This window comes from Phodopus roborovskii, unplaced genomic scaffold (genome assembly GCF_943737965.1).
Source record: "Phodopus roborovskii unplaced genomic scaffold, PHOROB, whole genome shotgun sequence".
NCBI lineage: Eukaryota > Metazoa > Chordata > Mammalia > Rodentia > Cricetidae > Phodopus > Phodopus roborovskii.
In genome coordinates, this window is record NW_026126424.1 from 17,608,629 (window position 1) to 17,627,095 (window position 18,467).

The 18,467-nt window shown below is 35.6% G+C and overlaps 1 protein-coding gene across 1 annotated transcript in view; it reads right to left on the bottom strand.

The window, feature by feature from the left end:
- Window positions 1–18,467, bottom strand: part of Col11a1 (collagen type XI alpha 1 chain) — a 196,362-nt gene that overhangs the window by 134,900 nt on the left and 42,995 nt on the right. The window contains exon 5 of the mRNA XM_051185635.1: window positions 1,450–1,575. Coding sequence (XP_051041592.1) covers window positions 1,450–1,575 — 126 coding nt within the window. The remainder of the gene's footprint in view (window positions 1–1,449; window positions 1,576–18,467) is intronic.

An 18,467-nucleotide genomic window follows, 5' to 3' on the forward strand; every position in this document is an offset into this window, starting at 1 on the left:
CCATTTAAAATTATTATAAGAACTGCATATATTCTTAATTTTTAGCGTTTATATAGAATGTTTATTACATTCAAGTATCAATGTAGCTAACTAGGGGAAGTAAGAATCAATTCTTCCTGAAAAACTTAAACTTCATTTGACAAATTAGAAGCTGATGATAATTGTCAATCATTATCCACAAAACACCTGCTTCTCTTCTTCCATTAAGCAGAGTCACATATTTGCTATAAGAAGCAGATTTTAGTTGACGTATAAAAGTGAAAAATGCCAAATAAATATCATTAGTTTTGAATACAAAACTATGGACATACTTTTGACCCATCAGCTATAAAGACATAAAATCCAAAAAATATATTTAGTAAGTCATAAGGAAATAAAAGAATAAGGCACTTGAAAACTGTACAAAGGAAACATCCACCCAATTTTTCTTAGCTCTTTCATATTGACCTTGCCACTGTCTCTTTAAGATTTTGCTTTGTTTTAAAAAGTATATTAATGTTAAATTCTGGGAAAGATTGAGACAACAAAATTCACTGGACTGTATTATAAATGAAAATAGCATCAAAAATTTGCAACTTTGAATTATAAAAACCAAGACGTTTTGCATCAGTTATGACAATAAAACAAATCAAATGTCCATTTATTCTGAGTAGATAAAATTCAAAAGTTTGCATCTAATCATGAAGTTTTTAAAAATAAAATATATACTACTTGAGTTATTTTTGAAATACAATTTTGTTCTCAAAATTCAAGTGCCCTTTCACAATTTGACTTCATTTGTTTTCAAAAAACAAATGTGGAAATATAGTCTTCTCAAAAAATAACACACCAATTGGATTTCAGTACCAGTGTATAGCCCTGAAAGCATATTCCCACAAGTAACACATTAAGGAATAATCAGGTTGTATAGATATTTGAAAAAAGATAAAGGGAATACCTGGAAGACCTTGGAGGGAGAAAAGGAAGGCAGGAAATGTAATTATATAATTTCAAAAATGTTTTACATTCTATTAAATCAATATCAGTACTTTCAATACAAATTAAAACACAAACTATGTTCTGTTTTATTTCTCTACTTTCCAATGAGAAAAGTAAAATTTCAGAAAATTAAAAAATGTGTAAGCTTTTGACTATTTAATAGGACCTAAAATCCCAAATTTTTTTCTTTTCAATATGAAATGTCAAAAGATGGGAAATTACTACATCATAAGACATACTTTCCCCATAGTTGAGTGGCATTATCTGTTTAAAGCAAATAGCTGAAATATAGCATTAAGTAATTAATCACACACACACAAAAAAAAAACAAATTACCTTTGCATAAATTCTTCCTAAAAATAATCACTCTTCATTAAAAATATAGTTTAAATAAACTGAGTAAGTATGCTTTAAATGGAGGTCACAACCACACCTCTGGACCTTCAAACCCCCTGTGTCCTGCATCCTCACCTCATCTATCTGTGGCTCCTGAGCCTGAGCAGCCTTGGATGTTGAGTCACAGTCTGGACTGTAATGGTCACAGTAGTCATATGCTTCCTTGGGGTCACCAGTGATCAAGAACTGTTGAATATCGCCCTGCAAAGAGTCAGACAAGGAGACAGATTTTCAGCACAGGCAATTAAACAAGTCTTCGTTATGTTTGTAAGGCCATAGTAGCCTACACTTAAATGTACACAGAAGAGAAATTACTTATATGCATACCATTAAAAAGATGAGTCTTATAGGACTGAGAAAAAAACTCACAATCAATTACACTGCTCTGACTTACTTTCTGCTACCGAAAATCTACTATATATTACTCTATCTACTAATATTCAGTTTTACATAATTTACAATTGAACAAGAATATTAAAAGCCAAATGATATACAAGCAAAGGGAAGTGTACTTCCATAGCTACCATGCTGATTAGTTTACACTGAAAAGTTATCTGGAAGGGAATTTCTCAGTAGAATCATGTTCAGGAAAAGAAAATGCCCACCCACAATGATGGACAATAGAACTGCAAAAACATATTATACATAAAAAGTATGGATTTGGTACATTATTGATGAGGAAAATATAATATTTTGGCAAACAATTAAAACCATTTATATGAAAATATGTATATATTTATTGAATGATCAATTTTCAAAAAATAGCAACATCATCTAAAAATTTTTCATTTTGATAATTTTAGAAGCAATATGATAGGGAAACATATCTAATTCATCAAGAAGCTACAGTTATATAGATTTGCACATCATTACTATACCAAACTATAACTATGCCCAGAAGTTGCTTATGCTGACAAATCCCTATAAGATTGAATTACTTTTATATTTGAGAATATCGTGTGACTATACAACCTATGTCAACTTAAGAGTAATTTCAAAATTAAATCATGTTTATTGAAATTTTATCAACTGTAGTAACCTAAGATTGAATGAAATTATGAACACTAAATATAAATGTGTTGAAAATTAAGAACCAGGAAAGAATTTATGACATTATTGTAAAACACCTTTTAGCCATCAATATATGCTTATTGAGAAAGTATTACATATAAAATATTGAACATGGCATTTTATTCACTGAAGGGTTAAATTTGATTGTCAGTATGTCTAGATCTATAATCACCTAGGAACATCTTCCAGGAAGTCTCTATAGGATTAATTAAGTTGGAATTGGTCACCATAGATGTGGGTAGCATTATTCTATGTTTTGGGGCTCTGGATTGAATAAAAAGAAGAATTCATGCTAAGCATCAGCATCCATGGGTGACTTCTTCCTGTATATGAACACAGTAGAAAAATTGCCTCAAGCTCTTGCTGCTGTGCCTACCCAAATGTGGATGACTGTACCTTCAGTGTGTGAGCTGACATAATAAATTCTTCTATTAAGTCCTACTGACAAGTACTTGGCCATAACATAGAGAGAAGTAACTGTCGCAGACAACAAAACACAGCTTCATTACTGCTCAGTGTACAAACTTCCTTTACTCTGGAAGTACAGACAATCCTGGGATTTCTGTATCTCACAGTATTTCTATTTTTAGCTCATTTTAAACCTGTCATAACATTTTCTAAAATGATTATGCTGACTTATATTCTCGCCAATAGTAACTAAATGTTCTCCCCATCCCCTTTGCATTGGTTATAAAATTTCATTTCTTCTATTATTTACTTAGTTTCTGTGTATGCAAGAATGCATGCATGAGAGATTACTCTTGGGAAGCTTCCATGATTTGGGTCCTGAAGATTTAACTCTCAAGTCATAAAGCTTAGCAGCAAGTATCTTTACCCATGAGACACTCAAGATCTAGTAACTGCAATTTATGCCTAGTGATTGTTAGGATTTTTAAATACACTTAATAGATTATGTGTTCTACTAGGATATACAACTCCTGATATTTCACAATTTATTCATTATTGTCATTTATAAAAACTATGTGCATAAAATACATATGTAGTATGTATACAAATATCTACAAAGGGAATAATAGTGGTGAATTTAACCAAAATGTTACATGAAATCCTCTAAAAATTAATAAAAATATATAATATAAAAATATGTGCTTGAAAATGAACTAATATAGAGCATTCCAAGTGCTGATTTAATATCTTTGTTTTGAGAAATCAAGAGAAATTTATACTATTTGTTGTCATAAATATTTACATGTGTGTAAATATGTGTGTATATATGTTGCTGTTAATTTATTTCATAATTTTCTATAGACTTGCTGTAATTTAAAATTGAACATCTTAGATAAAAACTGTGTCAGTGTCTATTGGTTTTTCTGTAGTAGTTACTGCTTGCATATTGCACTGTAATTTTTTTTGTTTATTTTCGACATGGAAATATCTGTTCCATTTTGTAGTGATTAACAAGGATTTGACAGTTGCCATGTTAACTGGTTAGAACCTTCAAGTGTCTCAGAAGGCTTTCTGAATGTTAGAACACATCTGCTAAATTGAGTCTTCAAGCTTGCTGCATAGGCTCAGGGTCAGCAATACATGAGCTATGAGGACCTCTTTCAGATCTTTAATGAATTTGCACACAATTCTCTACAACCAGAGGGAAGGAAGCTGAACTCTGAATCTGTTACATTATTCAAGTAGACTACATTTATTCCAGGTACCTCAAATACAAGGAACCTGAAGTGATTTCATTTTGTTATTAAAATCATTAGTCTGTCCCCTTAAAAAGTCTTTAAACACACATATGTATCCTGGTATGTATTATGTATGCATGCTAATATGTATGCAGGTACATACATATGTATGTATATTCAGGTAGCACCTACATAAGGTGGAAAAAAACTAATTTAATTCCCACTAAACATGAAATAGAGCAAGTGCAGTTAATATCCAAGTAAATGGGATTTTAATGGTCACACTGTTATTAATTTTTCCAATATTTACTTGCATATATCATGGAACAGTATAGGAAGTTGACATTTTTCTGAGTAATTTTGCAATATTTTGTGAAAATGTAGATGACTTATGTCATTGGCTACTGAGTTTTGGCAGGCTTAAAATAAATGCATGAAAGTACCTAAAGTATGTTGACAGCATGTGATGAGCCAAAATGCATCAATCAAGCACACAGTAGCTACATCTGAACTATTAGAGATGAAGACTCACCAAGAAAAAAAAAAAAGAGTACATCGAATGCCAAGTTATTTATTCCTTTGCCCATAAAATAATAATTAGAAACCCTGGCCACAACCAGTACATCAAGGAATAAATTCACCGAAGGTTTTATTTAGGAACTCCAATTCCAAATTCTTTTCCCTAATTGCCTGGGCTTGTGAGTCTCTTTAATTGCATTCAAATGAACAAATTGGGAAATCCTACCTAACATCCAATCCAGGGTTACACATTACCAAGTTCCATATTTAATTACTGAAACACAGAAAATGTAGTGTCTCATATATGAATTCTATTTTTAAATATTTTTGAGAGTCATATTGTTTTTCCAACCAATTACCATTTATGGGACTTTACTTCTCTAATGGAATGTCGCTAATATTTCCACTATAAATTCCCACATTATTATTTAATGGTTAGCTATAAAATATAGCATAGGAAAAAATGGAAATTCCTGTAAAACTGTAATAGTTTTATTTCCCAAGAAAGTATTTCCCAGTTATTTGTATTAAGCATACATTGTGTTTGAGACAGTGTATAAGTTAACCTGAGTATCATAACAGGTATAGCGGGCTGCAAATATTATTTTTGATGCTATATTATTTTCCAGGACTAGAAAGGTGAAATTATGAAGTAAAACCAGCATCTGTACTACTGTAATGTTAGAGGCATGAAAAAGACATCTTCATTCTCTAATGCTCTAAAAGCCAAGGCTAAGGGAGAGAGCATAGAATTACTATGTGATCCACAGCTGTGTCAACTAGCTCTATACAACATAGTATTTTCATACAGACTGTAATGACTTATTGGAAAAGAGCAAAATGATTGCAAAAAAAAAAAAAAAAAAAAAACAAAACTTTGTGACTCAATTAGTGACAATTATATACATAATTATGAAAGATTCTTTCAGACCAAAAATGAATGCACACACTAACAGTCCCTTGCTGTTTTGTTTTGAACTCTCTGACACACACACACACACACACACACACACACACACACACATCGTTATTCAATGAATTTCCAATAAGATGGTTCATTTCTATTTTATTTTAGAAAGGGTTTACACAATATTTTATGTAGTATTTTTTAAATTGATCTTCAGTGTATAAATAAAGAACCACATTTACTGTAAGAATGTTTCATATAAAATCTGCCTAATGCATGTAAATATTAAGAGTTGGGTTTCAAGGCCAGCTGGCCCCTCCATGTGAGACCACTCAGAGTTTGGTTGACTTCAACTGCAAGTCTGACCACCCACTGATTATGCCATACAGCAATGAGCCTCACAGAATAAACAATGGAAATCCAGGCTCAGATAAATTGTCTCAGATAAGTGGTTCAAATTTTAGCTCTTGACAGGAGGGAAAGAGAGAAGGTATGAATATTGAGGCAAGAGAGGGGAGCTGAGAGGCATGGTGAAGGTAGGCAACAAGCATAACTAAGGAGTGATCAAATATGTCAGATTTTAACAACATCATTTTCTTCATCTTCTTACATGCCCATATATTTCTGGTAAAAGGTATAAAAAAGTAAACAAGAATATCATACGTAAACACATAGAAATGTTATATCTTATCATTCTAATCTACATAAAATGATGCTGTTCTAAGCTGTAAAATGTACTTAAAAATTATTTCCTTATCTTTATCTTTATGTACTCTTCTCTATAAAAAATGACTGCTACAGTTCCTATACCAAACTGAAAATTTTATTATATCAAAATTAGCCATTTTATGAAAAACATCCAAGAGAATTTGTGAAATTTATGTGTACATATGCACATATACATGGATTTATATACCTTTTACTTTTCTTTATTTAAAAATAAAAGTGGTTATCAAGTTTTGATTCTTCAAATTTCTTTATACCTCAGGATCTAGAGTCTGTGCGTATAACTACTATTGAGTAGCCAAAGATGGGAGGCATGTTCAAACTTGAAAGCCAGAATTTTCTTGTGCAATGGAAGTATTTGGGAGGGGGAAGCTATTATTTTAACAGTTGGCAACAAAAACCTTTATTAATGTATTTGAAATCTCAGGAATTTATCCCCCCCAAAAAAATAAACTTTTCTTCTCTTATATATAAGCACAGATAGTAGTACAGATTGAAAGAAAAAATATTTTATCCAATAATTTTAAAGTAACTCATGCAAGGACTTTGACAGGTAAATTACAGATTCCTTGTTTTGACTGTGTACACCTAGATCTCAAATCCATTCATTTAGTAAATGTTTCTGAAGGCTAACTATCATGCTGACTCTAAGGAGAGAAGTGAAAGGAACAAGGAAGAAGGCGAATGGTATACACTGCTTTTACAGAACTATTCTATCTGGTTCTTAAGATTGCTATACATAAAAATAATTACAAGGAATCCATTTGTTCATTACTTTATGTTTCTATCTATAAAAAAGATAGAAATCTGGGAGAAATAAAGGAAGGACTCTTTTGTAAAGGTATCCCTTTACTTGTTCTCCTTTTCTGTTCTTCCCCCAACTTGATCTTCCTGATCTTCTCTAGGGATTCACAAGGATGACCCCAATTAAGAATCTAAGAAATAGTGGAGAGTCTACCTTAAATGCCCTTCCCCTATAATGAGATTGATGACTACCTTAAATGCTATCATAGAGCCTTCACCCAGTAACTGATGGAAGCAGAAACAGAGATTCACAGCTAAACACTGAGCCAAACTCCTGGAATCCAGTTGTAGAGGGGGAGGAGAGATGAGCAACAGAGTCAAGACCATGCTGGGAAAATCCACAGAAACAGCTGACTTGAGCAAGTGAGAGCTCAAGGACCCTAGTCTGACAGCTGGAGAACCAGCATAGGATTGATCCAGGCACCCTGAACGTAGGTATCAGTTAGGAGGTCTCTGGCTGTCTATGGGACCTCTGGCAGTGGAACCAGTATTTAGCCCTAGTGCACAAATGGGCTTTGGGAGCCCATTTCTATGGAGGGATACTATCTCAGCCTGGATACACAGGTCCTGCCTAGGTCCTGCCCCAAATGATGTGACAGACTTTGATGATCCCCCATGGAAGGCCTCACTCTCCCTGGGAGCATATGGAGAGAGGGATGATGGGTTGGTGGGGGGGGGGTAATGGGAGGACAGGGGGGCGAGGGAACAGGGATTGGTAGGAAAAATAAGATTATCTTTAATTTAAAGAAAAATTAATTTAAAAAAGAAAGGACTTTTACATGGCAAAATCAGAGGGATTTTGCAGCAGTATACCACATAAATGAGATAATTTATTAGGGAATGTTCATTTTTCTTTTAACATGAAAATATTTATTGTCTTCTGACTCCCCAAATCATATTGTTACTACTTCTTTCACTTATCTTATGGTCAAATGCAGGGTCTTAGCCCAACCATGGAAAGCTGAGCTTGGTCCAAGGAAAGGTAAGTGTGCTGCTCGGCCATTTCCCAGCCTCCCAGAATCCCAGAATCCCAGAGACAATCAGATGCAATAGGAAGCCTAATCAAGCAGGAACTTGTTTATTGCCCCATAGCAAGCATCTTTTAAAGAAAAAAAAACACCCAGAGAGAAAACAGCCAGCTAATGGTTTTAAATGTTTTAAAGATCAGCCTGTCAACACGCCTAGGTGTCCTATGCTTTACCTAGTGAACACGAGCTGTTCATGCAGTAACTTCATTTGGTTTAATCTAGGAAATCAATCATTTTGTTTTGTTTTGTTTTTTTGTAAACAACTCATGACTCACCCATCTGACTTCCCATCAGTGACTTTCCTCAGTGCCATCACTGACTGGTTTGTGTGCCCTACAGTCAAAAATAATTTTACTAGATTTTTATGGGTATAGAAAATTTAAATTACCACCAAGAGATGGAAAGGTAGGAATGTTCCTTACCTCCATACCTATTTTTGAAGTATCCCTTCCTTGCTAATAATGTCACTGTTGGGAAATATTACACAGGCTTCTGGTTCTCACTGAAATTTTCTTATAGATTGTTCGTCATCCAAAGCCCCTGTATTAAGACTCTGTCCTTACAGAGAGGAAGTGCTCTTGGAAAATAGTAGAATTTTTGAAGGTAGAGTCAAGTGTGTGATTATTTTGTCATGGAGTAGGCAGATTTGAGACTCTGAGTAATTTTCATCCCTTGTTCCATTTGCCACTTCTCACATCTCTAATATATAATTCCAGCATGATGTGGGCTTATCTGCTCCCTTGATCAAAGGCCAAACCAGTGATTTCCACCTATTGTAGGAACTGAAATTTCTAAGTAATAAGTTACATAAACTTTTCCTTAAGGTAGCCGCCTCAGTAGTTTTATTTAAATATTGAAAATCATCTAATACAATGGTTGCCACAAATTAGTGAAGTTATTATAATGACTTGTCTGAATATGGCAAGGAGGGTTTTGATTCACTGAACATTAAAGAGTTGGAAGGACAGTTTCTCCAACATATGGTGCTCAGAAAACTGGTTATCCAGGTGTAGAATGCAAAGTAGGAGCCTATGCTCTACTGTAGAAAATAATCAATTAGAAATTAATCAATCACCTCAATATAAAACATGAAGCTCTGAAATTTTTAGAAGCAGTATTTTAAAATACCGGTAGCTAGGTCTCAAAGAACTCAAAAATTAATTCTAAGATTTTACAAGTAAGGTTTTATCACGCTAAACACTTTCTGTGCAGCAAATAAAACAAGAGTGAAGAGACAACCTACAGACTAGGAGAAAATCTATGTCAACTTTCATCAAACAGGATATCAATATTCAGTACATCTAAAGAACTCAAGACTTTTAACTCCAATGACTAAAATAACCCAACCAACTGAATAGCCTTAAAAAATATAAATTACCAACAAAGACATAAAAAGAATTCTCAACAGTCTTAGTCACAATGGAAATGTAAATCAAAGCTACAATGAAATTCGCCATGGTAAAAATCACTAGGAAGAAAAATGTGTGACTGGGTACAACCCCTAAACACAGTAACTGAAAGTGTATCAGTCACAATGGAAGTCTGCATGGAGTTTACCCAAAATAAAAAAAAGGACAATTATTTTACCTTGATATATCTACTATTGGGGCACATATGGAAATGTATTGAAGTCAGCACACAGTAGAGGTACCCATGTTCAGTGACACTAATCACCACAATCAAGTTATGGAATCATCCATTGTCCTCAGGGGATGAACGGGTAATGAAAATGTGCCATGTATATACAACAGATGTTTACAGTGAAGGTCTACTGGTTATATTTCATATGAAAATGAAAATTCTCCTGGGCATTGTAGGTATGCTCTAAGAAGGCTCAATAAACAACTGACTTGTTTATTGAACACAAAGAAGCATGCTAATAGTAGCATGGGGATAATTGGCTGGTTTAAATAATATGCAGAGTGACAAAAAGGAGGCAAGGCAGCATTGTTGGGAAACATTGCAGTGTGAACAAAGTAAAATAGCCAAAGATGCTCATTGGAATAAGGGTGTGGTTGAACAGCCTCTTGCCAAAGAAAATACTCGGAATGTTAGCCGTTATTTAGCAAGTAAGGAATCTCAAATATCTTCACAGTCCCCACTCCCATTATAGGATGTTAAGGGCCTAGAAGAACAAATTTATTTCAAAGACCTTCCACAGCACAGCAGTTAAGTACACCATGACTGTTATAGCTGGGTCCATATGATGCCAAGCCTTAGCATATACCATGCAATCAAGTTTTTCAGGTGAAAATGCAAGAGTTAGGGTAATAGAAGATTCTACTGAGATTTTTTTTTCTTTATTTAAGCCTTAGAATATGGTAGTATTCTGCAAGCATGGAATCTCCACAGGGAATTCCTGATGGGGCACTGCATAGAAGAGCTCTCTGAGTGAATATTAAGTTGAAATCACATCAGATACTCAAGCAGCTTGCAATGGCTGCAGAGGAAAGCTGTGAACAACACATAAAATGAGCCAGAAGATCATGTGTTTTAACTCAGCACAGTAATATGGATGGGGCTTCTTAAGCCCTTGAGTGCACACCTTTTGCCCCAGTGTCAGAAATGGGCAATGGATGAAACATAACAAACAATATAGCAATTATTCTGCTAATGTCTAGTGTTGCCTTGGGCCAATTTTTTCCATCTACTGCTTGGTCTCTCCCTTCTGGAATAGGGAAAAATATTTAGGCCATACAGGTCCACTATCAGATCTTAGAAGCATGTAACTTGGTATTTTACAGTGGCTTACCACTGACTATTTTCCTGTGTCTCAGATACAACTTTGGTTATTAGCTTTGAGAAACATTGGAAGAGTTGAGAGACTTAAACTTGGGACTTATGGAAATGAATTCATTTTGATTATTAAAAGAATATAGCGAATTAAGAAGAGCAGGGATGGGATATTATGTGTTGAATACTGAAATTTCTTTTAACAATCCTAACATTAAAAGTTCATTGGCACTACTGATGAGAGCTGGTGGTAATATATAAATCATTATTGACATAACGTCAATAAAGATGGTAGCACCAGGATCATTTTACATTCCTCTGCTTTGGATAGAGACACTAGTCTTGAACTGCAATACATACTCTTGCCAGGATGTGCTGTCATCCACCATCATCTCCAGAGATCAGACATATGGGAGTCTCCCCTGGCCTCTGACCTTCCAAATCTGATCTGCATATGCCTTTTCACTCTGTGTGGGGGTATCTTGGGTGTTTCACTGCTGTAAGGCAAAGCTGGTACTGTTAACATCTCTGTGCTTCTCTTTAGGCCCCAAGAAAGTAAAGGTACTCAATAGATTCCTCAGATTTACAGTTTCAACTTCTGCAAGTATGTTTTTTGTTTCCTAGTGAAGCTGAAGGAGTTCCGTGTTTTAAGGGCCCTAAGATGAAAATTTTAAATATACATATATAAAATATTTTTAAAGATTTATATAAAAAGTATAGGTTTGTCATTTGCTAGGAAAGATGTGAGCCTATGCTAGAAGACAGTCTGTTTCACTAGATTGTAAACTACAACAAAGGAGGGATTGTATTCTCTGTGATGGTCATACTTAGCTTGCATGTACTAGGTTTTAAGTAAAGACCAAATGTATGGATTTACAAGTAAAACTTATTTCAAAATTAAAAGATTCCATTTCAACGTTTATAAACTAAGAGAAAGTAAATAAGTTCCCCATATTCTAGACCTTGCCATGGAAATCTCCCTCTGGAGATTTTAAAGATTTTTTTTTTTTCTGATGTGAATGAGTGTTTTGCCTGAATATACATAGGTGTACCATGAGCATGCCTGGAGGTCACAGAGATCACAAAGGGGCAACAAATCCCCTGGAAGTAGAATTATAGTCAGTTCTGAGCAGCTATGGAGATGCTGAACTTAGGTCATTTGGAAGAGTAGCAAGTGCCACCTCTCTACCCTCCCTGATTCAGATGTTAATCTGTCTTATTATGTTATAATAAATTACAACTATAAATATTTAAAAAGGGCCATTACTTGTCTTGAATTAACCCCCCAAATTTTGAAAAATCCGAAGTAAAATTGGAGCTGTTTGTAAACTTAAAATTGAACATGGTAAAGGCATATTTTCCTTTTCAAAATTTTACAGGCAATTGAAATATCAGTATGAAATTTAAAGAATGTGCATATAGATTTCACTTGTATTTGCTCTATGAATAAGTTCCAAGAAAACCAGTTTGTGAATTTTAAAGTGATTATCCATAAGCCAAGCATGCCAGGAAAAGGGGGGGGGGGAGAAAGGTAATGTGAAAGAAAGAAAAATCTCTGCAGTTGAACTGTCTGGCAGTTGCCACAGTGGAGGTATAGCAAAATGTTACACCCTCTCTAATAGATGTTCCAACCATCCCCATTTATGTATTTACACTTGAAATTTGTAAAAAACCAAGTGGGTCTTGCATACTCAGAAGGAAGGTGAACACTAAATCTTACATGGGGTTAAGTCTCTTAAGGACTGGCCAGGAAAGTCACATTTATTGAAATGTGCTTCCAGCTTACTTCTTGATTTTAAAAACAGTAAGTCTCATCACAGTGCTTTGCTTGCAAACATTCCAAAAAGTTAGTGATGCTTTCTCAAGTATCTTGTGGGGTGAAGGAAAGCTACAAAAATGCTTAGAGTTTTAGTGTGATTGAAATAAACACCAAAGATTGCATCAGAACCATAATTCAAAGGAAAGAATGAGAGAAACCACATAGTCACTGTCATAATTGCAGCCCACACAACCCTGATAGTGCACCAAAACCAGCTGAAGAAAGCAATTTTATGAAAATGATCTGTGTCCTACATTGTTTAAATGTGTTTCTAATTCAATAAACATTTACCAAGTATCACAGAAAACATGTGACACTGAAGAAAACTCTGTCCCCAAAGCACACATCTATATTATACATTCTATAATCTCAATGGTAAAATAGTTAATTTTCAACTATAAGTACGATGTGGACCCACTCTACTCACTCTACACAGTGAACAAGTGAAATGAACACAATGTTTAGTAAAAATGTAACATACCTCATTTACTCTTTCCTTGAAGCCACAAGTCACCTATGTTTCCTAAACTAGTAAACTCTGGAAAGTATATTTGGCTTTTAATTTTTATCAATGTAATAATTTGTATGGCAAACATAACTATATACATTCTTAATACTACAGAAAATTTCTCCCTTCACAAAGTTTATACTCTAGAAGCAGAAAGAAAAAAATGGTAGAATGTCAGAAATAATTGCAAAAAATACAACAACAAAGAAAGGGTAATACGTCAGAAGGGGACTGTTACATACTAGTTCAATAAGCGAAACTTTGACTGACTAAGGAACATCAAGAATGAACTAAGCGGGGAAAGAATGGAACCAAGGCTGATACTTCAAAGCACAGAGACGGTCAGAAGGGGAGGTAAGAACTGTGCTGTAAACAGCATGTTTGAGGAAAGGACACACTGGCCTAGAAGGAGCAGGGATGAAAGAAATCACTGATGAAGCTGGAAAGAATTACAGAGGATGAGATGCCACCTGTAGACATGTGAAAGAATGAAGCGTATACTTGAATTAAAAGAAAAGTTCCTGAGATATTGTAAACAAAGAGGTAACATCTCCATTCTCCCATTCCATCTTTCACTTGGGAGTTGCTTTCGAGGAATAAAGAAAGGAATTGTAGAGCCATTACACAGAGGCCTGAACAGAGGAAACTAATAGACAAGACTTCAGTGGTATTTATGGCACACTTTTCACTCATGTGGGAACTATATACAGCCACTTATAGAAAGAAGTGAACTAGGCTATGCCTTTAAACTATCACATTCTAAAAACAGCTCAAAAATAATGAGATTAATTACATCCCTTGCAATTTCCTTTGAGCTAGAGATACTTTCACATTAATGGTGTTTTTATCAGAAAATACAAGATAGAAAAAAAATGATGAAACACCATTTTATTCAGGACAATCCTTTTAAAGATTTTTTAAGGCTTATAAATGTAGTTTATAAACCATAAAAAGAGAACTAAAGCCCTTTCCTTTTAGCTAGCATTCCAAGTAATTCATGTCTGTAACACCACAGTTACCCAAAGTAGCAGTGTCAGAAACCTAAAGTAGTAAGTTTCTTTCTAATTAGCCCCTAGTGTTCACTTAGTCCTCTTGAGTACTGTCCTTTTTTTTTTTTTTTTTTTTTTTTTTTTTTTTTTTTCCCTGTTGCTGTGGCCAAAATCATCAGGGGAAAGAAAGTGTGATTTATCTTATACTTCACTTGTATGACACAGCCCATCTGAAATCAGGTCAGTAAGGCAAATAGAAACTTGGAAGCAGTCACTAATATAGAAATACGTGGGAGGGGGGGGTGAATACTGCTGACTTGCTTGCTTCCAGCCACCACTTCTATACACTTAAGACAACTTGTCCAGCACTGGTGACAATCCCACTGGGTTGAGCCCTCCTCCATTATCAGCAATCAAGAAAATGTCTCATAGGTCAGACTAATGAAGGCACTCCCTCAATTGATGGTGCCTCTTCCTGGGTATCTTTAGCTTTTGTCAAGTTGAAAAAAGCAACCAGCACAAATGCCAAGTTCAACTGAACAGCTATATCACACCCCTTCTCTTCAAGCTTCTAGTATTATCACAGACTTAGTAGGTATCCATAGTGAAACAATTATTTGTGGACATGATTGCACCCATGCTTCACCTGAACTCACAGAGGCAGTAATTGCATGCACAAGATCCTGACAGTCAAAATCCCAATATGGACAACAGAGAGACCAATGAAGGTTTGCTTTAACTGAGGATAAATTGGCAACTGATGGCCACTGAGTGAGATGAGTCAGTTTTCCACATGGAAGTAGCACCTGAAAAGCTACCCATAGTAGATGGTTCGGCACCTATGCACGCACACAGACATCACAAAGTGGACTGATGAGATTCTTAACAAAGCAGAGGACATAAACTCAGGAGGAAATGGTAGTGAGGAAACATAGAAAAGATAACGGAACAGGGGTAATGGTCTGTGAATTTAATAAAAGCACATTATATATGGGTGGTATGAAACCCCCCAATCATTTTTAAAAAGTTAACAGAATGCTGAAGATCAATAATACTTCATAAAGTTTGAAGTGACAAGGGGGGAGGTACTGTTAAAAGTAAGTTAAAGAGTAAGCAAAAAAGACACATTAGTAAAAGGAGAGAGATACAAATGTGATATTTTAATCTATACAACGTCTGGAAGTTATTGAGGTTCTCTTAGAGCAAAGAGTATTATGTGCATGGTGGTGCTTGGTATCTGTACTGAGTCCCAAAATCTAACTCTACCTCAAATGTTTCATCTTTATCCTATTAGCAACCTCAGTCAAATTGCATACTGAATATGAAATTTTAATAAGAAGTCAATAAAGTCCTAAGATATAAAATTCATATGCCCATCTGGTAAAGTTCACTGACACAGAAGTGATCTTATACATAAAGATGGGCATTTGGACACCCAACAGTCTTTGAATGAACTACAGTCACATCTCAAAGAACAGACTGAGCGAGTGCCCACATGCTCCCTGAGGGTTGCTTGTAGTGCATTTTTGTGTGTTGTTCTTCACCACACATGTCATATGAACTCAGTCTACAGCATTCAGGAATGTAATTACACACTAAAAATCCAAAACCAGATGCTTCTTCCAGCCACATTGGGGGAAAACTCTAGAGACTTGGTAAAACCAATGTTGTGTACATATAGCCAGGAGCAGAACTTAAGTTTCTCCTAAAACAGAAACTCAGAAAAGAAATTGTCATGTTTGGCATCTCAACTTAGTAAAGAATTCATCACACCAATTCTAAACAAAATCTGACAAGCTAAACTAGAGGATAACAAGAGTGTGGGACAAAAGAGCAATTGTTCTGTTGATAATGTGCTTTATGTATGAGCATGTGGATATAAACTAAATTCCTGGTACCCACTTAAAAACAACACAAACAAACAAACAAACAAAAAAAAGCCTGACATGTAGACATGTGCTTTATCAATCTAGTACTGAAGAACTAGAGAGAGACAGGTCCCTCTGCTTGGCTGGCTGCCAAGTCAGTAACAATAAGTTCAGTGGGAGAGTCTGCCTCAAAAACTAAAATATTAGGAAACTGAAGAAGACACCTGATGCCTACCTCTCACCTTCATATGCATGCACTCATGAGTGCACACTCACATGTGCTCGCATGCATGGGTGAGCAAACACACACTCACACACACACACATATCTACACAATCACACAAAAGGAATAAAACTGTTTTATAAAAATTGCTATACGACAATGTGCTTATATACATTTAGCTGTTTCTGTGCAAATCTTTTCTCCGCATTACAAAAATAGGATATCATTTATTTTTCAATGTTAGAAAATTCATAATTATCTATGAACACACTAAGTTCTTCCAGCCGAATAGCTGCAGCATGCTTAGATTTTCTGGGTAGAATGAAGGGACGTTAACAAAAATCTCTGTTGAACTTATGCTACAATGCTCAATTGTGACTTTAAATGTGAATATAAATTTAGCAAATTGTCACTTCATATTTGTAAACTATAGCTTGCTGTCCTTCTTACAATTATATATTTCCTTTGAGTATATTATACAAAACATGAATCACAAATGTTTTACATAAGAATTTTAATGTATTTTTTCAAAACCAGAGCTATATTATAAAAAGTAGGAATACTACTCTGCAGAAAAAAAAATAATGGAATCTTGAAATTTGCAGGCAAGTGGATGGCACATGAAGAAACCATCCTGAATGAGGTAACCCAGTCACAAAAAGAAGAACATAGTATGTACTCACTTATATATGGATTTTAGACCTAGAGCAAAGGATCACCAGCCAATAATTCACACCACCAGAGGAACTAGGATACAAGGTGTATTCTAAGAGATTCATATAAAGTCCCTCACAGAAGCGGGAAGGGACAAGTCCTCCAGAGCACAGGAGAAGTGTGGGGGGGCAGTAAATGGAGAGAGAAGTAGGAGAAAGAGAAGGGGAGGAGAGGATATCACAAGTGACGAGGAAGATTGAGTCAGGATAGGAATAGAAGACAGAAGAGAGAGAATGAGACAGAGAGAGAGAGAGAGAGAGAGAGAGAGAGAGAGAGAGAGAGAGAGGGAACATAAAAGAGGGAGCCAATATTGGTTTAAGAGAAAACTCAACCCAAGGAAAGGTCTAGAGACCTACAAAACTGCCACCAACTAACAATTTGAGCATCTGTGGAAAGGCTACCATAAATGCCCTTCCCGGAGAGTGAGATCAACAACTAACTTATCCACCATCATGCAGCTGTCATCTAATACCTGTTGGAAACAGAAGCAAACCCCCATACCTAAACACTGAGTCGAACTAGAATCCAGATGCAGATGGAGAGGACAAGACCAGGCTGCAGAAACACATAGAGACAGCTGACCTGAACAAGGAGGCACTAACGGACACCCCAGACTGATAGCTAGGAATCCAGCATGGGACTGACTCAGGCCCCACCCCAAATATGGGTCTCAGCCAGAAGGATTGAGCAGTCTAAGGGACCTCAGACAGTGGAGCCAGGATGTATCCCTGGTGCACAAAAGGACCTTGCGAACACATCCCCATGGAGGGATACTTCCTTAACCTAGAGATAGGAGAGAATTCCTAGTCCCTACTTCAAATGACCTGACAGATCTACATGACCCCACCTGGATGACATTGCCCTACATGTGGAATTGGGGTGGGGGATGGGAGGGTGGTCAGAGTGCATGTGAGGGGGCAGAGAGGGTAAAATGGAGGGAGGAAGGGGAGGATGGAGGGAGAAAGAGGGAACTGGGATCGACATGTAAAATAATAAATTAAATAAAAAAAAGAAAAGAAAAAGGTAGTTAACCAAATGCTTGCAGGCAAGAATAAACCAAACAGCCATAAATCACTGAGAAGTGTATTTCCTTTTCCTCTATGCATAATTTACAGTGCTTCAGATGTGTAAAGAATGAAGTCCTAGTGGATAATAACATTTGTTTTTGTTTTTGGGTGTCGGAGATTTCTTCAAAACCATGAATTAGCAACCTGTATTTCTTATAAAGTGAAAAGAATCTACTATGTTAACTACATTCCCACCAAATTCCAAAAGTAAGCAACAATTTTTGGAATTAAGTCAATCCTCACAGAATCCTCTGCTCACATGGATTTGTCTTTAACAAATGTTATGTCATTTAATCTTCAAATTTTCAGTAATACAAATAACACTCCTCATTTTACAGGTGAGGTTAAATAAAGCCATGCTGCCCACTCTGGTTCTCATTCTGATCATCACACCAGGGCAGTGTCACCCCACAGTGAACATTCTAACAAGCTGGCATGTGACTACAACACTACCTAGAGAAATTCCACTCC